Below are 22602 nucleotides of genomic sequence, written 5' to 3'. Positions count from 1 at the left end.
AAATTAAAGAAACCAATTAATTTTTTTAAAAAAATAAAACATAGCTTATTTTTTAAAAAAATAAAACATAGCTTATGTGCTAACCCGATCTCAACCTCCTCTTTTAGGGCTTTTGAACTTGAGATTGAGAGTCATTTTCTTTACTCTCTCTTCATTTTTTAAAGCCGTGTCCTATCATAAATATGAGAAAAATAAGTGGCCCCATAACCCTGTCCGAATCCTCAAATCTAATAATTTTGACAAAATTTAGAGAAATAGACCGGTCAAGATATTCTGAGACTTTGCGTAATCCCTCAGCCTGAGGCCAGGAAACTTAAAAGCTAAGGACTAGCTAGGATTGAAGAAAGAGTGATCTAACAAAAGAGAAAAGCATCAGCATGATTGGCACTAAAGTGGCATGTGTCTCCATAACTGACCGCAAGCATATTATATAAATAATTGTTTACTTTGATGTAAAACACGCAACTTTATTGGGCTACCTTTCACTGAAATTACGAATAAGTTTAAAGTAAAGGTCAGGTTCTGCTTTGCAATTCAAATTCTCACCCAGCACCTGCATCATGCAGTCCACACACATAATTATGCCTTCCATAAAGAACAGTATAAGCTTCGTTAGCTGGTTTCAAGCATATGTGCTTACTTTGGTGGATTTATCTCCCACTACCCCTCATATAGATTCCTTTTTCCGGGTGTTTCATAGGTAAACAAGTGTCACTGAAAAACTTGGATGATTTCTTCTTAGGCTAAACAGTAATACAAATATACACCACCCTAATATTACTGATCAGGTTGTCAATAACATGCCAGATCCCTTTTCAACCAATACAACCTAAATACAGCTTTACATGAGGCTGAAGATGCAAAGTAGTTGAAGGTAACATAGCAAGACACACACAGTTCATTTGTATGTAAGAAGTAAGATTCTATAGAATTAGAGAAAGCATGAAAACCAGACCACTGAAGCAGAATAATGGTATTCCCACAGCTCAAAGCAATTGATTAAGGTTGCTGCTGCGAATGATGTTCTCAAATGTAAGGCCTTTCATGTACTTTTACTGGACTACATCAATTACAGCATAGACAAATGGTAATGAAGGCATGTTCCACATCAATGGTTAGCTAGCTCTAATAAAAAGGGCTTTAAGAAGATCAGTATAACATACTCTTCCATGGTTCTTCTTGCCCTGATGGATCTTAAACACCCAAAAATTACCAAAACCTGAACTTTCCATCTCCACACAACATAAATTACAAAGGAGGTATCCCAGCCTTTGTTTCAATCAATGATTGAGCCAGCAAAAGAGAGAAGCAAATCACTTCTCATCATCATCATCGATGATGCTTGCTGGTGTTCAAGGGAGAAGTACCCTTGATGATTTTGGATTGTGTGTAGGCAAGCTGTGGGTGGGGAGTTCCATCTGCTTTCTTTTTTCTTCTCCCTTGTTGAGATGATGAACGGGTGTGGTAAGATAAGATTGCAAGGTCATTGAGATCCTGCAATGGAATAAGAGCCTTCACAACTTCATCCATGTTAGGACGGCATTTGGGGTCCCTACTGAGGCAATTGTAAGCTAATTGAGAAATTTTATGCACCCCTTTGAGAGAATAGTTTAATTCCAAGCGAGGATCCACAAGTTGGTATAGCTTTCGCTTGTCAGCTAAATATGGCCGAGCCCATGATACAAGATTTTGTTCCCCACTTGGGCGCTTCTTGTCCATAGATCTTCTTCCTGTTAAAATCTCAAGTAATACAACTCCAAAGCTATAAACATCGCTTTTAGCTGTCAAGTGCCCTGGTAAAGAAGAAATAGAAATCATATAAATAAGTTGAATCACAAAAGTATCAGAAAGGCCTCTATACTTTAGTGAAACATTTGCATATGATGCTCACTTTTAGTTGGATGAAGATGGATCTTGCTCAGTAGAGTGAAGCTCTAACTTCCCATATGAAATGTGAACAGGAGATAATAGTTCATTTACTACAGTTTTCAATGCCCCACATGAAAGCTCTTTCCTTTATTGACAGCAGAAATAAGCATTTTAATGGGTCATATGATCGAATTGATCTTCCTGGCAAGCAAGTTACCAATGCCAGGGACCACATTATATTCCAGGACCAGCTTCTTTATTGTTGGTAGCACTGAAGTGAGCAATAGTAATAATAGTAGTATTGGAACATTTTTTATCCTGACACATTACCTCATGGACCATTTCATTTTTGCCCATGTCCAGCACAGGGCCCAAAAAAAGCCTACTTGAATTATTTGCGTGTGCTGCTTACAGAAAATGTTTAGCAGAAATTATGACACGTTATGACTTTTAGCACTATCTATGAAGAAGCATTTGTGATGTGTCAGATTCCAAGAGTTTTATCATCAAACGTTAAGCTATCTACAGATGTCGTCTTACCAGTCATGACATATTCAGGAGCAGCATAACCATAAGTTCCAACAACTCTGGTAGAAACATGTGTCTTGTCTCCTTGAGGCCCTGCTTTAGCTAGACCAAAATCTGAAAGCTTCGCATTATACTCCTGTAAAAAACGTCACATTAATAATCAATGAAACACGTTTAAAGATCTCAGGCATTGATCTAGTCAGTAACCACATACCGAATCAAGCAAAATGTTTGATGTTTTAAAATCTCTATAAATGACTGGTTCTGGACCACTATGAAGGAAGGCCAACCCTTTAGCTGCACCAAGAGCAATCTTTACCCTATTGGCCCATGGAAGCGGCACAGTTCCTTCAAAAATGCAAAAAACATCCAGGCGTTTTTGTAAGAAACAAGTAAAGGATCAGAAGAGATAAACAAGCTATGAAGTGTTCCAGATTTATCCACTTCATACAGTTCAGTGGTTGCTGCTTATATTGCACTTCATGATGATCAGCGAAAACGGTTTTGCATGACATAACATTCCAGAAACCACATTTAAGCCAGTTTTACATTTCCAGGAAGAGGCAGAAAAACCATTTTTGAATTCAAGAAACCACATTTAATTACCTCAACAAAATAATTCACACGCAAAATGGGGAAGAACATTTGCAGATGAGAAGTTTTAATATTGCTAGCTGCATAGGGAAGAAGTCATAGATTAACAAAAACCATATCTTTCATGACAATTTCAAGGTTCATGCGCTTCAAGAAACCACATAGAGGAAATGATTTACAGTAAAATTCTAGGAACCATAGTCAAATAGTATCCTTTGCTTATAAAAAGTCACTTATATCTCATGACTAAGATCACATATTATACTTAATTCCCACATGATTAACTCATGTCAAAAGAGATTAGCTGTGCTCACTTCTGAAAAGATGATTTTCTAGACTTCCACGGGTCATAAACTCATAAACAAGAAGTCGTTGATCATCTTCAATGCAGTAACCAATAAGTTTCACAAGGTTAGGGTGGTGGAGCTGTCCGAGGAAGTCAACTTCAGCCTGCATCAGTGAACCAACATGTTAAAGTATATCTGCAGTATCCCTAAAGCAATTATTTTATGACATCAATCTACTAACCCAAAGAAAGCAGATATTTTACTAACCACCCATTCTCTGTGGCCCTGGAGACCATCTGGCTTCAAGCTTTTTACAGCCACCGTAACCCCTGAACCAGGTTTGGCAGGGGCAGTCCCATTTTCTTCTATCCACCCCTTGAACACAAATCCGAACCCACCTTCCCCAAGAATGCTATCAGGTCTGAAATTTCCGGTTGCAGCTTTTAGTTCTTGAAAAGAAAATTGAAGAAGCTGGCAAGGAGCCCTGTTTTCCTCAGATGGGGGAACAGTATTATCATAAGATAGTTGAGCTTCATTGGGAGGACATAACTCTCGATTACTAGCATTCAGGTAACGTGTCTCAGTCGCTGCATCAACATAAGTAACGTGTTTGATATTAGAGATCAGATACTGTAAGCTGAACAAAAATATAAAACTGATGACAGACTTATAAACAATTTCAACAGTACTAGATTTTGCAATTCAATTGAACTTGAGTTTAAAACATGGCAAACTCGTAAAAATCCGGGAATTGATCACCAAATTTCGTCCACGTCTGTAATGGAATGGACCCCTCTGATTTTCCAAGAGGGACTAGTTACCTTCAGGCGCTCAGTGTGTTTTCTCTTTCAGAGAAATTATGCAGTCAGCGAAATTTCAAGTGACCAGAACACAAGTGTAGGCAAAGACTCTTGGAAACCAGAAAAAGATGGATTATTTTAGGCACCATCTCATAATTGAACACAAAAATGCACGCCAAGAGATTCTTTGCTTGAAAATTCCGTGAGTTTAGGCAAACCCGGAACCAAATCAAATTTCCGTAAAACTGTACAAAATTATAGCGGGTTCTTTAAGGCTATAGAGAAGAAAAGATGGAGAGCGTCAGAAAACTACCAGTAGCATGATCAGAGGAGAGTTATAAGCGGGCACAAACAGGAGCATTTCTGAGATGTGCCCATTACACCTTGAGATTCAAAAAAATATATATCTAACACGATTCAAATATAGATAATCTTAGATACCTGCATCGTAAACGAGACTAGCACGAGGAATAGTGGAAGCAGAGTCTCTAGGAGCTGAGGGTTTGCACGCACCTCTAACGCCGCGTTTCAGAACAGCCCAGCACCCACACTTCTTCTCCATGGCTCTTGTTGGTCACAATTCTCATGGGTTTTCCATGAAATTACATACCAGAGCGATACGTGAGGACGAGAAGAAGAAAAAAAAAGAAGGGATCAACCATGGGCAGGGATGAAGGAAGAGAGAAAGAATCGGAGGAGCAGGAGGAGTAGAGAGAGAGAGGGTGAGAACGAGAGAAAGAGATGGAGAAAGAGAGAGAGAGGAGGTGGCGTAGGCGTTTGTGTTGGTGAAGGATGCTGCTGGTGTTGGAGATTGCAGGCATCATCATCGCCATCATCGCAGAGTGTACAAAAAGAACTTTTTCGCACCACCTTTTGTGTGGGGATAGGAACGGGACACTTCCTTCCCTACTCTGTTTTACCTCCTTTTACCATTTCGTTCTTTCTTTTCTTTTTTTTTTCTTTTTTTTTTATGGCAACACAACATTTGACCATTTATAAATTAATTAAAACAAATAAAATTTTTAATCTCTATATTTCATTCATATTTTATTACAAATTTTTACTTTTTTGTAAGTTTTAGATCCCTACACTATCATTTTTTAATATTTTAAATCTTTTTAAAGTTCCTGCACTTTGTTAATTTAAGGACTTCAAATATTAAAAATAAAAGTGTAACAACCTAAAATATTGAAAAATAAATGCAAAGACCTATAACAAAATACAAGTAAAGTGTAAAGATTAAAAGTTATGTTTTTTTTATTAATTATATTTTTCCGCCTTTTTTACTAGAGACAATTAAGATTTTTTTATAGAGTAGGAAAGAGAAAATACAGACACAAAAAATGAAAACAAAAACAAAATAAAAAACAACTAAAAACTAAGAAAGTCTCAGCTCGTTATACTGATGAATGTTATTTGAGTTCAAAGCATAAAAACCTTTACATAAGTACATTTTGCCAAACAATAAGCTTCAATATCAGAGTCATGTGAGAAATGCTTGACTCTAGTCTGCCAACTCCTTTGCATAAGTTCTTGAATCTCTGTTTTGTATAGATGCTGGTCCATGGTAGCTCCTCGTATCAACTAGAGAGTGTCGTAAGAGTTCAAGTGTAAGCAGATTCTTTGAAAACCTTTGTCCTAGCCATCCTTTTGCCCTATTAAACATGCCTAAATTTCCCCTTTCAAAATATCTCCATACAACTTAAGCATAAAATCTCCTAGTATATTCCCATATCCATCCTTGAATATTCTACCACAACTAGCAGCTTGGGTTCAACTTAAAGACACCTCATCGACAAACAGCTTTACTTCATCTTCACTCCCTTCCAAGTTTCTAAGGGCTGTAAAATCTTTTGGAGCATGTTGATTAACCATGTTCAATGTCTTATGCGTGCTCTTCATACAATGCCAAATGGCCACCACTTGAGAGCTGATAGTTGAATTTGAGGTAACACTACTTTATAAGATATGTTCATTTCTTCGATGCCAAATCAGCTAATAAACAATAAAAAACCAATTACCCCAGCCTTCTTCCAATGCTCCTACATCATTTATAACATTATAGTTGCACCACTCCTAAAGTTGAAGGCTGAAAAACTTATCAATGTTTTCAAGCTCTACAAATCTCAGCCAAATCTCTCGCACACTTAGGCAGTCTTTAAAAACATGAAGGGAGTCTTCATCCTTTGATTGGCACCATGTACACACTGCATTCGTATATAACTTCCTCCTCACAAGTATTTGGTTTGTCATAGGTCGATCATGTAGCATCAACCACATAAAAGATTTGCATCGATGTGGTATTTTAAATTTCTAGAGTTTTGACCATATTTTGGATTCAAGGGATTCATCTTCTTATAGTAAGGTATAAGCTGATTAGATAGAAAAAATTTTGTGCTTCTCATATTTCCATCTTACCCTCTCTCACCCATCAAATTTTGTGATTCTCTACAACATTGACACAAATAGATCCCAAGTTATTTTCATTCTATTCCATAGCCCAGACCCTAAATGAGAACGATCAACGATTGGAATTAAATTTGGGCCACACTTATACCTTCTTTGCACCACTCTAAATCATAAGGCGTCATTATTTTGAATAAGACCCCATCCAGTTTTCATAAGGAATGCTTGATTTTGAAAATGTAAATTATGAATTCCAAGGCCTATTCTCTTCTTTTCTTTACACACATTTTCCTAAGCTACAACATGAATCTTACATTTCTCTTCACTTGAGCCCCATGGAAAGTCTCAAGGTCGCTTTTATAATTCATCCATAGTTAAGGGGGGTAGCATAACAGTCTGCATGGGTTGTATAGGAATGGCAGCTAGACAAGGGTGTGTCTTCTTGCTCGGGAGAAATTTTTTGCTTTCCAATTGTTCAAGTGAGTCTTTACTTTGTCCACAAGATACTTATAAATGTCTTTAGCAACCTCTCATGAATCACGATGCATAGGAACTCCAAGATACTTGCCAAGATCAAAGGTAGATGAAAAACCTGATAGTTCATTTGACTGTTGGGATCTAGCATGGTTTACATTGGCTAAAAATAACAATCTTGTTTTATTCTTATTAACCTTTTAATCGGAAGCCAAACGGTATTTCTCGAGATAGTTATTAATGATCTCCACCTGGTCGATGGCAGCTTCTGAGAATAGAATTAAATCATCTAGAAAAAAAGAAATGAGACAGGGGGGCTATCCTTATAGAGTAGAATCGATCTCCATGTTTGGACATCATTGTCAAGTACATTTATTGCATGACTTTTTTATGTCCCTACTATTAACTATATAAAATAATTAAGTTTGTTTAATATGATATTTTTAAGTATTTAATAAGCTTGACTTTTTTTTATTTCTCACAATATTCTTTTATCAGAGATAATCATATTCAAATTAATAAAGGTTTATCTAGTTATTAAGAAGTTGGCCTATGAACTATAAGGTAGTAGGATCAAATTCTCATACCAATAAGAGAATCTTATTGATAAAAAATTTGTAAGCATTGCCATAAATACTCTTTAAATTTGAATACACGGCCAGTTGGTGAGTTCTTGCAACTCAATTTACCTGAATTTTTTTTAAAAAAAGAAAAGAATAATTACATTGAAGGCACGACAAGAATTAAATAATAATCTTGACTAGTTTTAACTTTTAACTTTATTTTTTATCTTGGCTATTCCATTACTGTCTCTTGCAACAAAAAGTCGGGGAGAGTATTGTTTACGCCTTACATGATGTGTCTATTCTAATTTAAAAAAAAAATGATATAAGTAATAGCAAGACTGGCTAAAGGTTTCTATAACCTTTTTTATTAAGAAAAAATTAGTTAACTTTGTTCAATATCTTCAAAGATGACGTTATGTTTCTATGGTGACAATGATGTTTGATAAAAACAGGAACTTTAATTAAAAACAACCACAATTCTAGTAACTAATTTCTTAATTAAAAAAATTACAAGAATTTTGATCAAAATCACAATATAAAAATCTAGATCAACCCATCATTAAATCAATATTTTAATTGATTTAATAAAATATTTTTTATCATTGATTTGATCACAGTTTAACTGTAATTTTAACTATCAAATATTGAATTAAATTCTTAATCAGTGTGATAACTAATTCAATTTTAATACCCTGATCAATATTGACTAAAAGTTTAAAACTTATACTCAATTGGTAAATTTTTTTAATCCAAATAGGAACTTTCATGTATACATGCAATTTGAACTGTGAACGTGTTTGCATATAATTAATTTTATAAGAATAATAATAAAAAGAAAAGAAAAGAAAAATCAATCATGTCTGGTAAAGTTTTGGCTTTTTGAGAGGGGAATCATCAATCACTTTAACCAATCAAGACTATCACCCCGGCCTTGCGGTTAATTTAAAACAGTTGCAAATAATCTTAGTCTCTGTTTAATCATTTGGATTCTCTCCTGCTTTAACCATTTTGTCGTCACAAGATTTCTCTGCACCTTCTTTTCTTCCCATAATTAAATTAAATTAAATAATAATCTCAACTGCTCTGGAGCGTAACGTGTATTGTCGTCAAGTTACATACCTCTCTTACGTCAGGATAGGTACAAAGTGTGTTTCTTTTTTATTTTAATATCTGTCAGAAAATAGTTCGGAAATTAGACAATGAGTACAGATACAGATACAGATACAGATACCGAGAGTGTATTTGTAGTATTGTGGATCGCACACATTGTACTCATTCGTGCAATGACTGGTGAATTAATGGTGATGAAAGAAAATTCCATTACAGGCTGTAGTTTCTAGAAGGTATCAACCGATGCTTATGAGTCCAAAGATTCAATGCTCACTAACCATTTTGATTTCAAAGATGCATATTTTAGCCTACTGGCTTTTTGTTCTTTCACTTTGCATAAAATGTAGTAATTTCGTTAATAAAGAAAATATAGTAATTTAGTAATTCTTAGTGGGAGGTATACTTTTAAAAGAATTATCCACAAGCTACTAATTGGATTAATCTGTCTTAGGAGTCTATGATGCTGGAGCGAGAGGGAAAAAATGTAATTTAAGTCTTTTAAAAATCTTTATTGATTAGTTCAATTATCATTTTTTTTTAAAGCTAACTAGTCTTGACTGTTGATACTCAATGGCATGTATTGAACTCACTTCCTTCATTCAAAAATGTTAGTGATTTTTTAAGGAATTATATGTTCAAAAATATAAGCTGTCTTTAATATTTTAAAGTGTAATTATTACATTTATTTTAAGTTTTCCTAATGAATGAATAATTTTATATTCCCTCTAGTCCTATTTATAGGGCAGAGAGAGAAGAATTTTTTAATCTTATTTATAAATCACGTCATTAAATTTTTATCACAAATTTTCTCTTTTACCCTTCATTGAATGTTGGAGAGAAAAAATATATTATTGAAATGTGTATTTTAATATAAGCAAAGTTGAGAACTTACTAAATTTTAAAACAGAGTTAATAAATTTTAAAATTTTTCTTGGTATTGGTGAAACATGTTAAAAGTGACTTATAAATAGGATTAGAAAAGTATTTATTTTAAAGTGAAACGTCATATTAAATAAGGATAAATATAAAAAGATGATATTGATTTGAAAACAAGTAACTACTTTATTGAAGGTGAAATTCGATTAAAGATATTTTATATTTTTTAAAGAGAGAGTGATTCTAATATAATTGAAAGTAAGCCTGGGCTGAAAGTATTTCATTTATAACGAATTGTATTTGTTGCATAGGAAAAAAGAAAAATAAACTCTTGATCTACAGATGAAAAGTGACCAAAAGCTTGATCCAAAAATAATTGAGAAAATCGATCAATAAATTTTTTTAAACAATGTGTTTAGAAATTCATGAAAATTTAAAAATAAGGTGGGCCAAATTTTGAAAAATGAATTATATTATTGAAGAATCGTAAATAGTATATTTATTATAAATTTTACAGCTTCTATTGACGAGGATTTCATTTCGACTCTCGTATCTATTATTTATTGAACTAATGAATTCAATATGTCCTCCACATCCAACACTCAAATGTAAAAATGGGGCAAGGATGACTCCTAAGTCCTAAGAAGGCTCACTTGCAAATAGTGTCAACCAAAGAAAAAAAAATCTCACAAAGAAAGCAGAAAAAAAATATAATATTCCGAGTCTTATTATTACTGAGTCAAAACTAATAGAAAAAGGTCAAGAGCACAATTTGAGTGGCGATCACAAGAGTCTCTCTCTTTCACTCTCCCAAGAGTGGGCAGGTCCGATATAAGACGTTTTAAGAGGGCTATTTTGTAAGTACATGTCTGGCATCAGAGAAAGCAAATATAATTTTTATTAAAAAAGGGGCAACAAAAAAAAATTTTTTTTCTCAAAATATTATTTTATATATTTTTTTGTATGTAGCAGAGAATAAAGACGAGGGTAGGCAAAAAAAAAAAAGAATAAGAATTTGGGGGGTGGGGGGCTTGGTGAGAGGTCATTTCAAAGGAAGAATGAAAAGCAGAAACAAAATGTAGTATTGTAATTGGAATGATGCTTTTTGGGGATGAAAAGCAAATGAAAATCCTATTCTTTTTTCCACAATGTGCTTCCAACTTGACTAGTGATGCCCATTGCCCCCACTACTCTCTATGGGTCCTCCTCACCCTTGTCCCCTTCCACAATTCAATCCAATTTTTTCTTTAAAAAAAAAAATCACATTCACGATCCTACACACAATTCAATGCTTCTTCTATTTCATTTTATAACATAATTTTATATAAATATATATACCAATAAAACTTATTAATAACACTCTATGATTTTATTTTTTAAATAAAAATAAAAATTTGTTTTAAAATATCATTCATTTAATATATTTTTTATTTGTCAAAAATTAAAGAGAGAGAGAATATAATAAGAATAAAGGGTAATACTAGAAAGGTATGTTAATAAAATTTTATTTTTGTCAAATTGTTTTATATTTGAGATATTAAATCACCTCTGAAATTGTCTTATAAACTAGGATGAAGGGAGTATTACCTTAAAAAAAAATTATTTCTAGTAAAATAGTTTTGAAAAAATATAACTTTAGATCCCTACACTTTATCTAAATTTTAATATAAGTCTTTGCACTTTTTTTTGTGTTTTATGTTCTTACGCTTTTATTTTTTAGTGTTCGAGATCTCTTCATGAGTGACGTTCCTAAAATATTAAAAAATAAAAGTGTAGGAATTTAGAATATAAAAAAATGTAAAAATTTATAACAAAACTCAAACAAAATATATGAAACTAAATTTATGTATTTCCAATGGTTTTACTTACAGTTCAGAATATCACCCTAGACAGATTATTCACATATTTTATAGTATAAAATCAACTCATCCACTATATATTTATATAATCGATATCATATATAGTATACTTTGTGATGAATTTTTTATTTCATATTAATTGTTTCTTTTTTTCACACTTTCAATGTTTAATGCACTCAAATTATTTTAAAAAATGCAAAAATAATATATGGAATATGAAATTAATGATAAACCGTATTGTTTTGAGGTTATAAATAGCCTGCCTTATATCAAATTATATATCATCTTGACATCCATCCCATATATGGGAAAAGCAAGACTAATATATAATATTGAAATCCACAAAGTTGGAGAAACCATATGACTGGAAAGGAGAAATAGAAGAGAGGGGTGGGGTTTTGAGAAAATTTTAAGAAAATTATATTCAAGGATCCTTCAAAAAAAATTATTCACAGATAAGAATCAATACAAAATAAATTATTAAAATAAAAATATAACTTATTTTTTAAATGAAACTCATTAATAGTCTTTACCAATAAATAATTTAAAAAAAATTCTTGAATATGATTCTCCTAATATTTTTGGGGGATATAGCCTGTTTGGAAACCTGTTCGGAGAACAGTTTTATGTTCTCCAGAATAAAAAAAAAAAAAACATGTTTGGTAACATGTTTTTAAAAAGTATTTTGGAGAATAAAAAAATAAAATATTGCTTTCAAAAACAAAAAAATAAAAATAACTTTTAAGTATTTTGTGATTATTATTTTGAAAAACAAGAAAAAATAAAAAAAATTTATTTATATTATTTTTTTACTTTTAAAATATGTTTTATAAAATACTAATTTTTAAAATAATAAAATAAAAATAATTTTAAATAACCCTATAGTATTGTGTTGGAGCACAATGTTAGAATCGAGTGCTTCCTTCACGCCCGTTGGGCACTGTCCCCATCTGTTGGAATACTAGCCATCTATTAAATTCTCGTTTAATAGCCCTGTAAATATGACAACTGATAATTCTAAAAATATCTATAGAATCTTTAAAATATTAACAAATGATTGAATAATAATTCAGTGTGGGGTTTTAATTGAAAATAGTTATACTGTATAAAAAAATAAGTAACCTTATTTGGAATACCCACTAAATAATAGGCGAACTTGGAGTAGATTTGAATCCATGAACATGACTGGGATCAGAAGTTTGGTCTGAATTTTTGGCTGCTCGTGGCATTGAATATTATTAATTACACTTTTAGGTTATTTAATTTTTCAAGATTAAAATTACTGAATAAAAAAGATCAGTGTAATTTCACTTTTTTTGCCCAGGCAAAAAATGACCAGTGCCTCATGATCAGTTTTTCCATAGGATCATGTCTAGTCTACCTGCCTCCCTATTCTTAATCTCCAGAAATCGATTTAAGACTTACAAAAAAAAAAAAGACTATTAATTACTCAATTTTCCTTATCTGAAGTTTTGACCTTTTTTTTTTTTGTGGCTTAGAAAATCCCAAATTTTCTATTGTTGACGCCGTTGGGTTGGAGCATATCAATTCTAATTTGACTCTCCTGGAAAGTTATTAATGTGTGTGTGAAGTGTACAGCTTGGACTTATTTATTGTCTGCACGCAGGGCCATTTAGAAACATGCACCCACTTGGGAGATGACACATTTCATCGTCATCACTTGAGGAAATGCCATGTTATAAAAAAAGTAGAGATAAGACTTCTTTCTAGAACAAGCCATTCATCGGACTACTCTTTCACCCCACAATACATATACCTCATGCGTATTACAGGGGCATTTCAAACTTCATTTCTAGACAGAATAAATTTCTATTTTTACTTCTTCTTTTTTTGGGCTAAATTCTACTTTTACTTCTATTAAAATAAAATACTTTTAAATTTACATAACGTTTGCTCTATTAATTAATGAGTTTAAATGATGTAATATTGGAACAATATAATTAATAAACAAGTGATTTATATTAAAGGCTAAAAAATTGTCTTACAATGAGCCTCGTAATAGAGACTGGAAAGTGTATACACACACTCTTAGTTATATTTATAAGACAAAGAAATAGTATTCTTATCACAGATTTTTCCTTTTATCATGTTTGTGAAAGAAAGTATAGTACCAAGGTATATATATTTAATAAAAAAAAGCTAACAACTTATTAAATTTTTGATAAAATTAATGAATTTTAAAGTTTTCTTTAATTACAGTATAACATGTTAAAAAATGTCTTATAAATTTGATCAAAGAAGTATGTGTGTAGTATTTGAGTACATGTGGCCGAGTTTTAAGGCGAGGTACGTGGATGCATGAATTTAAACCATTCGAGTTGGGAAATGAATCTCTTTAAGGACCCAAGAGATGTTGCCTCCCTCAAATACTTTCTCGTTTTCCTCATTATATGTCGCTGACAATTCAAGTGGTTCTCCCGGGGGGGGGGGGGCCTAAAAGGAAAATAAAGAAATTCACACGTTTCATTCAATTGAAACTCATTAAATGATACTCCGTCCGTTCTTTTTTATAAAATATTTTTAAATAAAATATGTATATTAATAAAACTTATTACATATATTTTATAATTTTATTTTTTAAGACAAAAATATAAATTTTAAAAAATGTTCTTTATTTAATATTCCATCTGTAAAAATATATTAAGGCGTAAGGGGATATAATTAATAGAAAGAGTAATATTAAAAAAATATCATTAATACAAACTTATTTCTATCAAATTGTTTTATATTTTAAGATACTGAATCTTCTATAGGAGTATCTTATAATTTAGGATAGAAGTAGTGTATAATTTTCAATAAATCGTATTATGAGCAATGGGCAATACATATTCCGTGCAAGGCCTAAGATCCACACAAATGACATGTAATTTAAAACAAGAAAAATTAATTTCACCAATGAAGCGAGGCATGGAATAAAGATAGATTTCTAATCATAATTTTGTGTTGTATGGTGAGTTCAGAAGAAAACATAAAAAGGAAAAGATATGTAAAAGTTAAACTATCTAAATTTAATCCAGACAATCCAACAATTATTACAGAAACAGAAGAAGATGAAGAATATATTTCAGATATCTTCATTCCAGCCTAATTGTTTGAGGATTGAATGTTGATATCGGCCTAGACTTTAAGTTGGCCTTTTTCTATGGACTTGTGGTCAAAAGTTCCTTAATTTTTTTTTTAAAAAGCCCATCTTATCAGTTTCCGACTTTTAATTTTTTGAGTGTGGCTTAGTTTCGTTTTTCATTATTAATTATACGTGGCCGGATTCTTTCGAGGGGTACAAAGAAAAGAGAAAAAAGAATAAAAATTTATTTAAAAAAAAACAGGGAAGAAATAAGGAGGACAGAATTCATGAAATTAGATCAAATGAATCTTTCATAAATATAATGTTACAACTTTTCTTCTCTATTTATTTTATCGATAACTTACACTTCATATTTTTACTAAATTACATAGCAAGACATGAATTAGATGCAGAGTATTCATGATCCTCACGTTCTTTTTTTAAACTTCATAATCCAAACATTCTATCTGATTTACTATTCGAGTAAATTCAACGAGTTATTTTTTTAATACTCATAAATTTAGAAAGTAATAATAGAAAAATGTAATTGGATATACAATTCATACTCATTTTTATACAAACGATAATAAAATTCAATTCCTATACTGTTGATAAATATAATACTTTTTCCAAATATATTTAATCAATTTAATTTTGTATACATAAAAATTTAAATTATTTTGTTGTTTTTCTGATTTTTTGTCATTTTTTAAAATCAATTGAATGAACCAAAACCAATGTACATTGATCTTGAGGGGTCTAAATTAAGAACAAGGCCCAGAATGTGTTTCTTCTTCTCAAGCTTTAGGAGTTGGGCCTGGAGTCATTTTCAACATGGCTAGACCTATAAAACCGACTTGATGGATGACCCGCAATAAACAATATAAATAAATGAATTGAAAAAAAACCGACTTTGCAGGACCGAGAGCTGAAGGCTAAAGACAATGGATTACATGGCAATATTTAAGTGGTCGTTGTCCTAACCACTGCAATTTGATCAATCACGGATGATCATGGTTTGTGTCTAGATCGATGGTTGTTGTTACTAATTGCGCAGCCATGAAAGAGGAGCGAGGAATCTTAAAGGATTGAGGAGGAATACGACCAATCAGACAGTACGGTTCGTCGAACGTCAAAAACCGAGGGAAAGAGGAAGAAACCCCTTTTTGTTGATCTATCTGCGGCTAATCCGTTAATTTTCTGTTTTGGAGGCTCTGAATCGAACTTGCATGAGCAATTCGGTGGGGGTCGGAATCGGAGGATCGGACGCAAATTGAGCAGACTAGTGCTCCGAAACATGTCTGCCATAGTGTGTGGGAAGAGATCAAACATATTCGAAGACCTACCTGCATCGTCTCCACCTGTTTCAAAGAGGATTCGTTGTTCGTCTTCTTCGCCTGTTCGATTCTCTCCCCCAAGGACTTCACCCAATCTTCCTTCTCCTCAATCCCTACTCATCGACCACCTCAGTGCTTTATTTCCTGATATGGACAAGCAGGTACTCTCATCTGAATTTTATTTTTCCTTTTGCCTTTGGTTTAGATATTCTGTATCGTCACTTTCCTTCCCGTTAAATTAAATAAAATTTGTTCTAAAAATTTTCGATCACGTTTCCTTCTTAGCTTTTGGCCGTAGGTATTTGCTAGGATTTTTAATTCGATGGGTTTTTTTTTTTTTTCCCATTATCGGCTTTGCCGCTTACACGTTCGTATTCAGTAGCAACTTAGAAGTACCGAGATCTCAAGTCTGATTTGTGGCAGAATAAGGAGTGTTGCTTCAATCTCTGTATGTTATTATCTAGCCGGGAAACACCAACGCTAAGGTCATGCTTTGAATAGTGCAAAGTAAATTTTAGGTATTATTGGATTTGCAAGAGTAGTTACTGATTTCAGGAAACATTTAGCTCTGGCAAATTTCATGAAATGGTTGAATCCTTTATGGAGTGACTCTGCTGCTCACATGAATATAAATAAGTGAATATATGTTTTAAATTTTTTTGGATTAAGTTAATGTTTAAGTTTAGACGAGGATAAATGTGAATTTTTATCATTAATCTGGTTATTTGCAGAATATCATGATTCCTGCCTGTTTTAAGTTATTTGATATTTTTTTCAACTTATTGGAAGGAACTGTCCTTATTCAAATGTTGTCTATTACTCGTATTTATGCCTTATTGATATTTCTAGTTCTAACCATTCGGTCGATGTTCATTTCAGCTTCTTGAGAAAGCACTTGAAGAATGTGGTGATGATTTGGATTCTGCTATTAGAAGTTTAAATGAGCTTCGGTTAGGATCTGCAGATAAGTCTGTAGATTCTACTGGGGGTATAACTGATGGAGTGGTTGACTCAATTGCACAACTTCAACCAGAAGGTATGCATCAAAAGCAGTTTATGTATCTTGAGCTCACATGCAAGATTGTGGGAGATTGTAATATTCTAATGCGCTAGATGCTTGCAATGATTACATTTCACTTTGCTTTTTGTTATTTTCTTCCTCATGTTATCATCTCTTAATTAATATTGATGATTCTAACTCTTGATTATCTCTCTACATGCTGCATCAAATCATAACCCATCCCTTTTGGTTCGTTGTTAAATGTATCCTTATTATCTTACCTTCATAATGTGGGTCAAGTTTGATTGGAAACCCATTTCTTTATACTGTAAATATCTTGTGAACTTTGAAAATAGCAATAACAATCGACTATAACTTGGGAAGAAACTTCTTATTTTGGCAGGCTTAGCTACTTCACTTTTATATATTTGAGGTAAATATTTTAGCTACTATCGGTCCCTTAGGTTGCGGTTAACTTGTGGATAAGAATGTTATAGTATATGGTTTGCATCAGTTCATAGGTGTGAGCCAAAAACAATAGCCTTAGCAGTAGGAAAGAAATTTTGCTTTTGAGAGACTTGTACTTCATTATCTGCATGCCTATTAAACAGAAACAAGTGCTTTAGTGGTATATTTATGTTTTGATTCCTCATTTTTACTTGATCAAAGATTCACCATTTTTTAGCCCCATGGTTTACATTATGTTTATGCGGTGGATTTTGGATTCTGTTCATAGAAAATTAAAATTGGCATAATTGCTTTGTCCTTGCTTTAACTGAAAGTGATTTTGCATTGAAGGGCAAGTTGAAGGTGTCAATGAAAATCGTTCAAGAGCAGTTTCTTGATAGCTTAAACTTTAATGATTAAATGATCCTTGACACATGTGATCATACATAATGATCTTTTCAGTTATTGATCAGAAGTGTGGGGCTAATTTATAATTGCTGCAGAAATTGTAGCTCCTGACGGCCCCGCAGCTAAACAAAATCATCCTATGGATGGCGCTGAATGGGTGGAGCTTTTTGTGAAAGAAATGATGAGTGCCTCGAACATTGATGATGCTAAAGCTCGGGCCTCAAGAGCACTTGAAGTGTTGGAGAAGGCCATATGTGCACGAGTTAGTGCGGAGACAGCAAAGAGCTTCCACCAGGTGTATAATTCACTTCTTGATTTGCTTCTCTTATATTCAGCCAACTCAATTGTAATGTGAAGACGCTCTCGTTTATCTCATCATTCTCCGTTTCCATCCATTTCCTCCCGAGTGGTTGTAGTGTGCTTATTGTTTGGTCTACTTCAGGAAAATATGATGCTAAAGGAACAAGTGGAAGCCCTAATCCAAGAAAATATAGTTCTGAAGAGGGCAGTGGCAATACAGCATGAACGGCAAAAAGAGTATGAAGATAGGAACCAAGAATTGCAGCAGTTGAAGCAGTTAGTGTCTCAATATCAGGAACAAGTAAGAACATTAGAGGTGAACAACTATGCCTTGACAATGCACCTAAAGCAGGCACAACAAAGCAATTCCATCCCAGGGCGTTATCATCCAGACGTTTTCTAATCACCTTGGACTTGTTTCTTGGCTCTTCCCTTCCCATAGTCTAAATAATCACCAAGAAGGAACAGAGCACTATGATTTTTGGAAATTCTTTGAAAATGCATGGCTGTCCCTGCCCTTTTAATATACCACCCCATGTTAACCAGCAGAGATTTATATTATTTTATGCTTGTTTTGAATTTGATATTTGCTTATTGAAATATGCAAGTCCATTCAGTTGTGCTGTATGGTGCCTATTATTATGTTTACGGCAACATCCTCGTTATACAATATTCCATTCCAGCATCCCATCTTCCGTGAGAGTTATAGAAACTGACTTTTCTTGGGATCTTTTTCCATCATGCGTTCTTCTACCTCCTATTTTACTGAAGGTGAAAAAACAAGTGCAATATTGACATGTTTAGATTTGATTGAAAATTTCATATTGTAAGCAATATGTAGTGTCTAAATCTGTGAGTGTGTAGTGTTGAGGTGTTGTGAGGCCCGGCCCATTTATGGTTGGATTCATGATTTGACATTATGTGACTTTAAGGATCTGGTGGGGCTGGGCCCTTTACTCTTTCTACATTCTATTATCCCAACGATCATCCAATCAGCTTCATTCTTCAACGCCACCAAATCCAGTAAACATCTCATTTTTTTCCAAAACAAGATTAATGTATGTTCCTTAAACAACATATAAACATTTTTAAAAATTAAAATGTCAAAATAAGAAAAATACAATTTTAGCACCAACAAATCAGGAAAGATAGATAGCAATTTTTGAATATACTTTCTGGTGAAGTCATGTAATTTTTAAGGCGTAAGTATGCATTTAAAATATAAAAGAGAAATTAAATAAGTTGAGCGTACTGGGAGGAATATATAATTAAAAAGACAGCACCATAATTCTGTGCATGTTCCTCCATTAACAATTCAGACCCATCCCCCACGCGAATGGACAACTATGGGCTCTACTCGAAACACACAGGCCGATTCGATACTGTGTGTCCCAGGCCATGTTATAATCTGTGCAGTGTGCACAGTCTTCCTCACCTGCACAGTCACTTTCATAACAGTTCATTCTGTGACTGTGACTCTGCTTATCATCAAAGAGAAGATCAGACCCCGACCATCACATTCAATTGCCAGTACATGTCCCTGGTCATTAATCCTCTCAAGTTTCCTGATTGTGACACTAACATATCTACTTTCTCAAACCTTCTTTCACTCTATCTCTCTTCCTAATTACTAAAATCAGCACCATTTCTTTGATATGCATACATGATACATGCACACACAAATATTATCTCCCTAGAGACGCTAAGCCAAATGAAAAGGGCGGTTTTGGGTTTCAGAAAGTGATCTAGCTAGGGAGCTAGCAAGTGGGGTTATGCTAAATTTGCGATGCTGCAACAGATTCTGAATTCTGCAAACATGTATCCCTGAGCGAGTGGGGTGGCATCTATATATATGTATGTATCAGTGAAGATGAGTGAAAAGAACCAAAAGGTATGTGTCTGTAATTTGTGAAGTGTGAGTGTGGTGACAAAAGAGAAGTAGATGAACAGTGGACGAAAAGGGACTTGGCAATGGCATACACATAAATGGAGGACCCTCATCAGTTATGTTTTCTTGTGGTCTCTGTGACGTCTCTCTGGAGCCTTCAAGAATTCAAAAGACAAAGTAGCATCTTTCACCAATACACATATGTCAAAGAAGTTTGCAAGGTTGGGACAGCACAAATATTTAAATGAGATGTGCAGCTATAGCTAGCTGTGAAGAATTTAATTATATATAGTAGATATCAACTTATTCACAAAAATAATTATAATGGTTTGGTAGCATTTAGCTAGCTGAATAGACCTCACAAAGGCCATTCACCTACCTTGTCTCTCACTTGCATGTGCTTTCTTCATGTCTTGCTCATCGCAACAAAGCCCACTCTCACAGTTTCACGCACACCTCTCCAAAAATGTAGGAGCTAGATTATTGTTACTTTATATGGAATTAGGAAAATGAGCTAAGCTGTTTATTTATTTAAAAAAAAGTGTAACTTTTCCTAAAGTATCCCATTTAATCATGTACATTGAAAACTATCCTTATTGATCAAGATCTCATTTAATATGTGCAATTAGTAAAGATTAGTTTGGGGACGTGGGAGACGAAATATATTGAAGTCTTGCATTTGAGACCAAAACAATCTTCTTAACTAATTCATGCATGTAGGATTCGAGAGAGCATGTAAGAAATATAATGATTTTCTAAAGTATTTTAATTAGGGCAGGAAGTGATTGAAGTTAGAGAAATATATTTTTTTGGGGAGTTGAGAGAAAGTGTCTAAGAGGTAAATTCTTTCTCTATGCATATTTTTCAAACTCAACTCCCTGGAGCACTGCTCCGTGAGATCATTATACATAATGACTATCATCACCATCACATGGTTTTCAATTTTGTCAAACTATATGTTATTTTCATATTTTCTCAACATTTTTTGAGATATTTTTTTTAAATGTAATTTTATTTTTTTATGGAAAGAGATTTTTCTTTCTTTCTTTTATTTTGGTTAAAAAAGCACTGGGTTACAAAGTTAGAGATGGATGGATGGATGTGCATGTGATCGACCATATCTGAACATTTCCTTATTTTGGGGCCCTAATAATATGCCTCTTTTTGGGCTGGCCCCCTCTCTTTTTTCTGTCCACCAACTCACAGATGAATGTTTCCTCCCATATCATACTAATCAGTATTCACCCCTAATTTAAAAAATAAAAAATGATGAAAAATTAATTTCATACACATTATTTTAAACTTCCTTTACAATGAATATAATTAACCAAAAAATAGGATACTTACTTATTCTATTCCGAGTGAAGAATTCAATTTGAGTATTACAAAAAAATAAAAAAAATTGGTTTCAATTTGAATTCAAATTAATGAGTCAATAAAAAAGAAACAATAAAGCTAATTAAACGTATATTAAAAAAATAATTAGGAAGAGAGATGGCGAGGCATGAGGGCGACATGATAAGGGTGGATATAGACAATCACTCTCTATCAAGGCCCGTGAGAGAGAACAGCTTTATTCCGTTGGGGCCTGAGGGAGATGAGATGATCACATGGCGCTAGACGCAGCGCCGTTAGCATGGTCCCCGTCCCGTAATTCTGGACCCCACTCGGTCACACATACCATTCCCACTATGTACTTCACCGTTCCTGATCCCTAATCCCTCCCCACCTCTACTCCTTCATGGCTTCATCTCACTTACCCACCACTCCCTCCACATTGGACAATTGCTTTCTATCTTGCTAGAAAAACAAGTTTTTTTTTTTTATCCTTTTCAGAAATGTTAAATAAAATTGGAATGATATAGAGAAAATTAACATGACTCCTAGTATAAGGATGTCACGCACAAATCAAGAAATAATCCAAATATACAAGTCTTTTTTAAAAATTCTAATTCACAATTGACTTTTAATTATTTAAATTAGAGGTAAAAACTAACTGGGAAGAACAGAATGAACGGGATCTCATATTCGTTTCGTGCAAAATCAAAATGATCTTGTATCAAGGATCATATCAAAGTTATTAACTAACTCTTATGTTTAAGATTTGATAAAATACTGATTAGGGCTGGATTGAAGAAATCACTCCTTGAGGTCTAATAATAAAATATTTTTTTTACTTTATGTACTTTTTAATTAAATTTTAATTTTGAAAATAACTCATACATAGGGTGCATGAGGCCATAAATTTTTGAAAGGCAATGACTTATAAAATAGAATAAATTATTATATGGACTTTAATTTGCCTGTGGAGAACTATTCTATAATAAAATAAGGTATTATGTATATTTTTAACAAGTATGAGGATAAAAAAGTTTAAATCAAAATAAGTGGTTATTTGTATGTGTCAGATAATAAATTTTAAACAAGAACATGTTTAAATTTTAACTACGTGGGATCATACATTTTGAAATAATACGTTGTTCTAGATATGATTACTTTATTTTAAATTATCAAATTAATAGCTATTTTATTTAAATTTTTTAGATAAATTATAGTGTGTTTGATTAAAAGGAATGAAGAAAATGAGAGATTTTAAGGAGTTTAGTTATATATATATATATATATATATAAAAGTAGAGTTGAAAGTTTTAAATTGATTTTCCTTAACTTTTTCTTCTTACACCTTCTTTCTATTAAAATTTTACAACTTGACTTTTTTGATTTTATCTTCTATTCCCCTCAGTTAAAACAGACATTGTAAAGAGTGT

General features: G+C 33.0%; 2 protein-coding genes and 1 non-coding gene across 4 annotated transcripts; 2 read left to right on the top strand and 1 right to left on the bottom strand.

Annotated features, from left to right (window-relative positions):
* Nucleotides 1–958: 958 nt before the first annotated feature.
* Nucleotides 959–4928, bottom strand: LOC129320210 (serine/threonine-protein kinase PBL34-like). 2 transcript variants are annotated; one of them, XM_054965506.1, is made up of 6 exons: nt 4592–4928; nt 3546–3865; nt 3306–3441; nt 2612–2745; nt 2410–2533; nt 959–1793 (listed from the first exon to the last, which is right to left on the bottom strand). In XM_054965506.1, the coding sequence occupies exons 1-6, from the start codon at nt 4638–4640 to the stop codon at nt 1330–1332; spliced, it is 1227 nt and encodes a 408-aa protein (XP_054821481.1). In that variant the 5' UTR covers nt 4641–4928; the 3' UTR covers nt 959–1329. The 2 variants fall into 2 exon arrangements, with proteins under 2 accessions (XP_054821481.1, XP_054821480.1); XM_054965505.1 differs by having other exon boundaries at nt 4520–4926.
* Nucleotides 4929–15367: 10439 nt separating this feature from the next.
* LOC129319366 (uncharacterized) lies at nt 15368–18594 on the top strand. The gene is made up of 4 exons (XM_054964412.1): nt 15368–15952; nt 16671–16827; nt 17742–17941; nt 18089–18594. Exons 1-4 carry the CDS (start codon nt 15752–15754, stop codon nt 18347–18349), a joined length of 819 nt encoding a protein of 272 aa, XP_054820387.1. The 5' UTR covers nt 15368–15751; the 3' UTR covers nt 18350–18594.
* A 3063-nt stretch (nt 18595–21657) lies between these two features.
* LOC129321128 (U6 spliceosomal RNA) lies at nt 21658–21764 on the top strand. The gene has a single exon (XR_008595918.1). It is a non-coding gene; the product is annotated as a U6 spliceosomal RNA (small nuclear RNA).
* The last annotated feature ends 838 nt before the right edge of the window (nt 21765–22602 follow it).

The sequence above is a fragment of the Prosopis cineraria genome, unplaced genomic scaffold, assembly GCF_029017545.1.
Source record: "Prosopis cineraria cultivar Desert tree isolate PC_DT_omini unplaced genomic scaffold, ASM2901754v1 PC9, whole genome shotgun sequence".
Lineage (NCBI taxonomy): Eukaryota > Viridiplantae > Streptophyta > Magnoliopsida > Fabales > Fabaceae > Prosopis > Prosopis cineraria.
The sequence above is the reverse complement of the archived record's forward strand: the minus strand, read 5'-3'. Positions and strand labels throughout refer to the sequence as shown.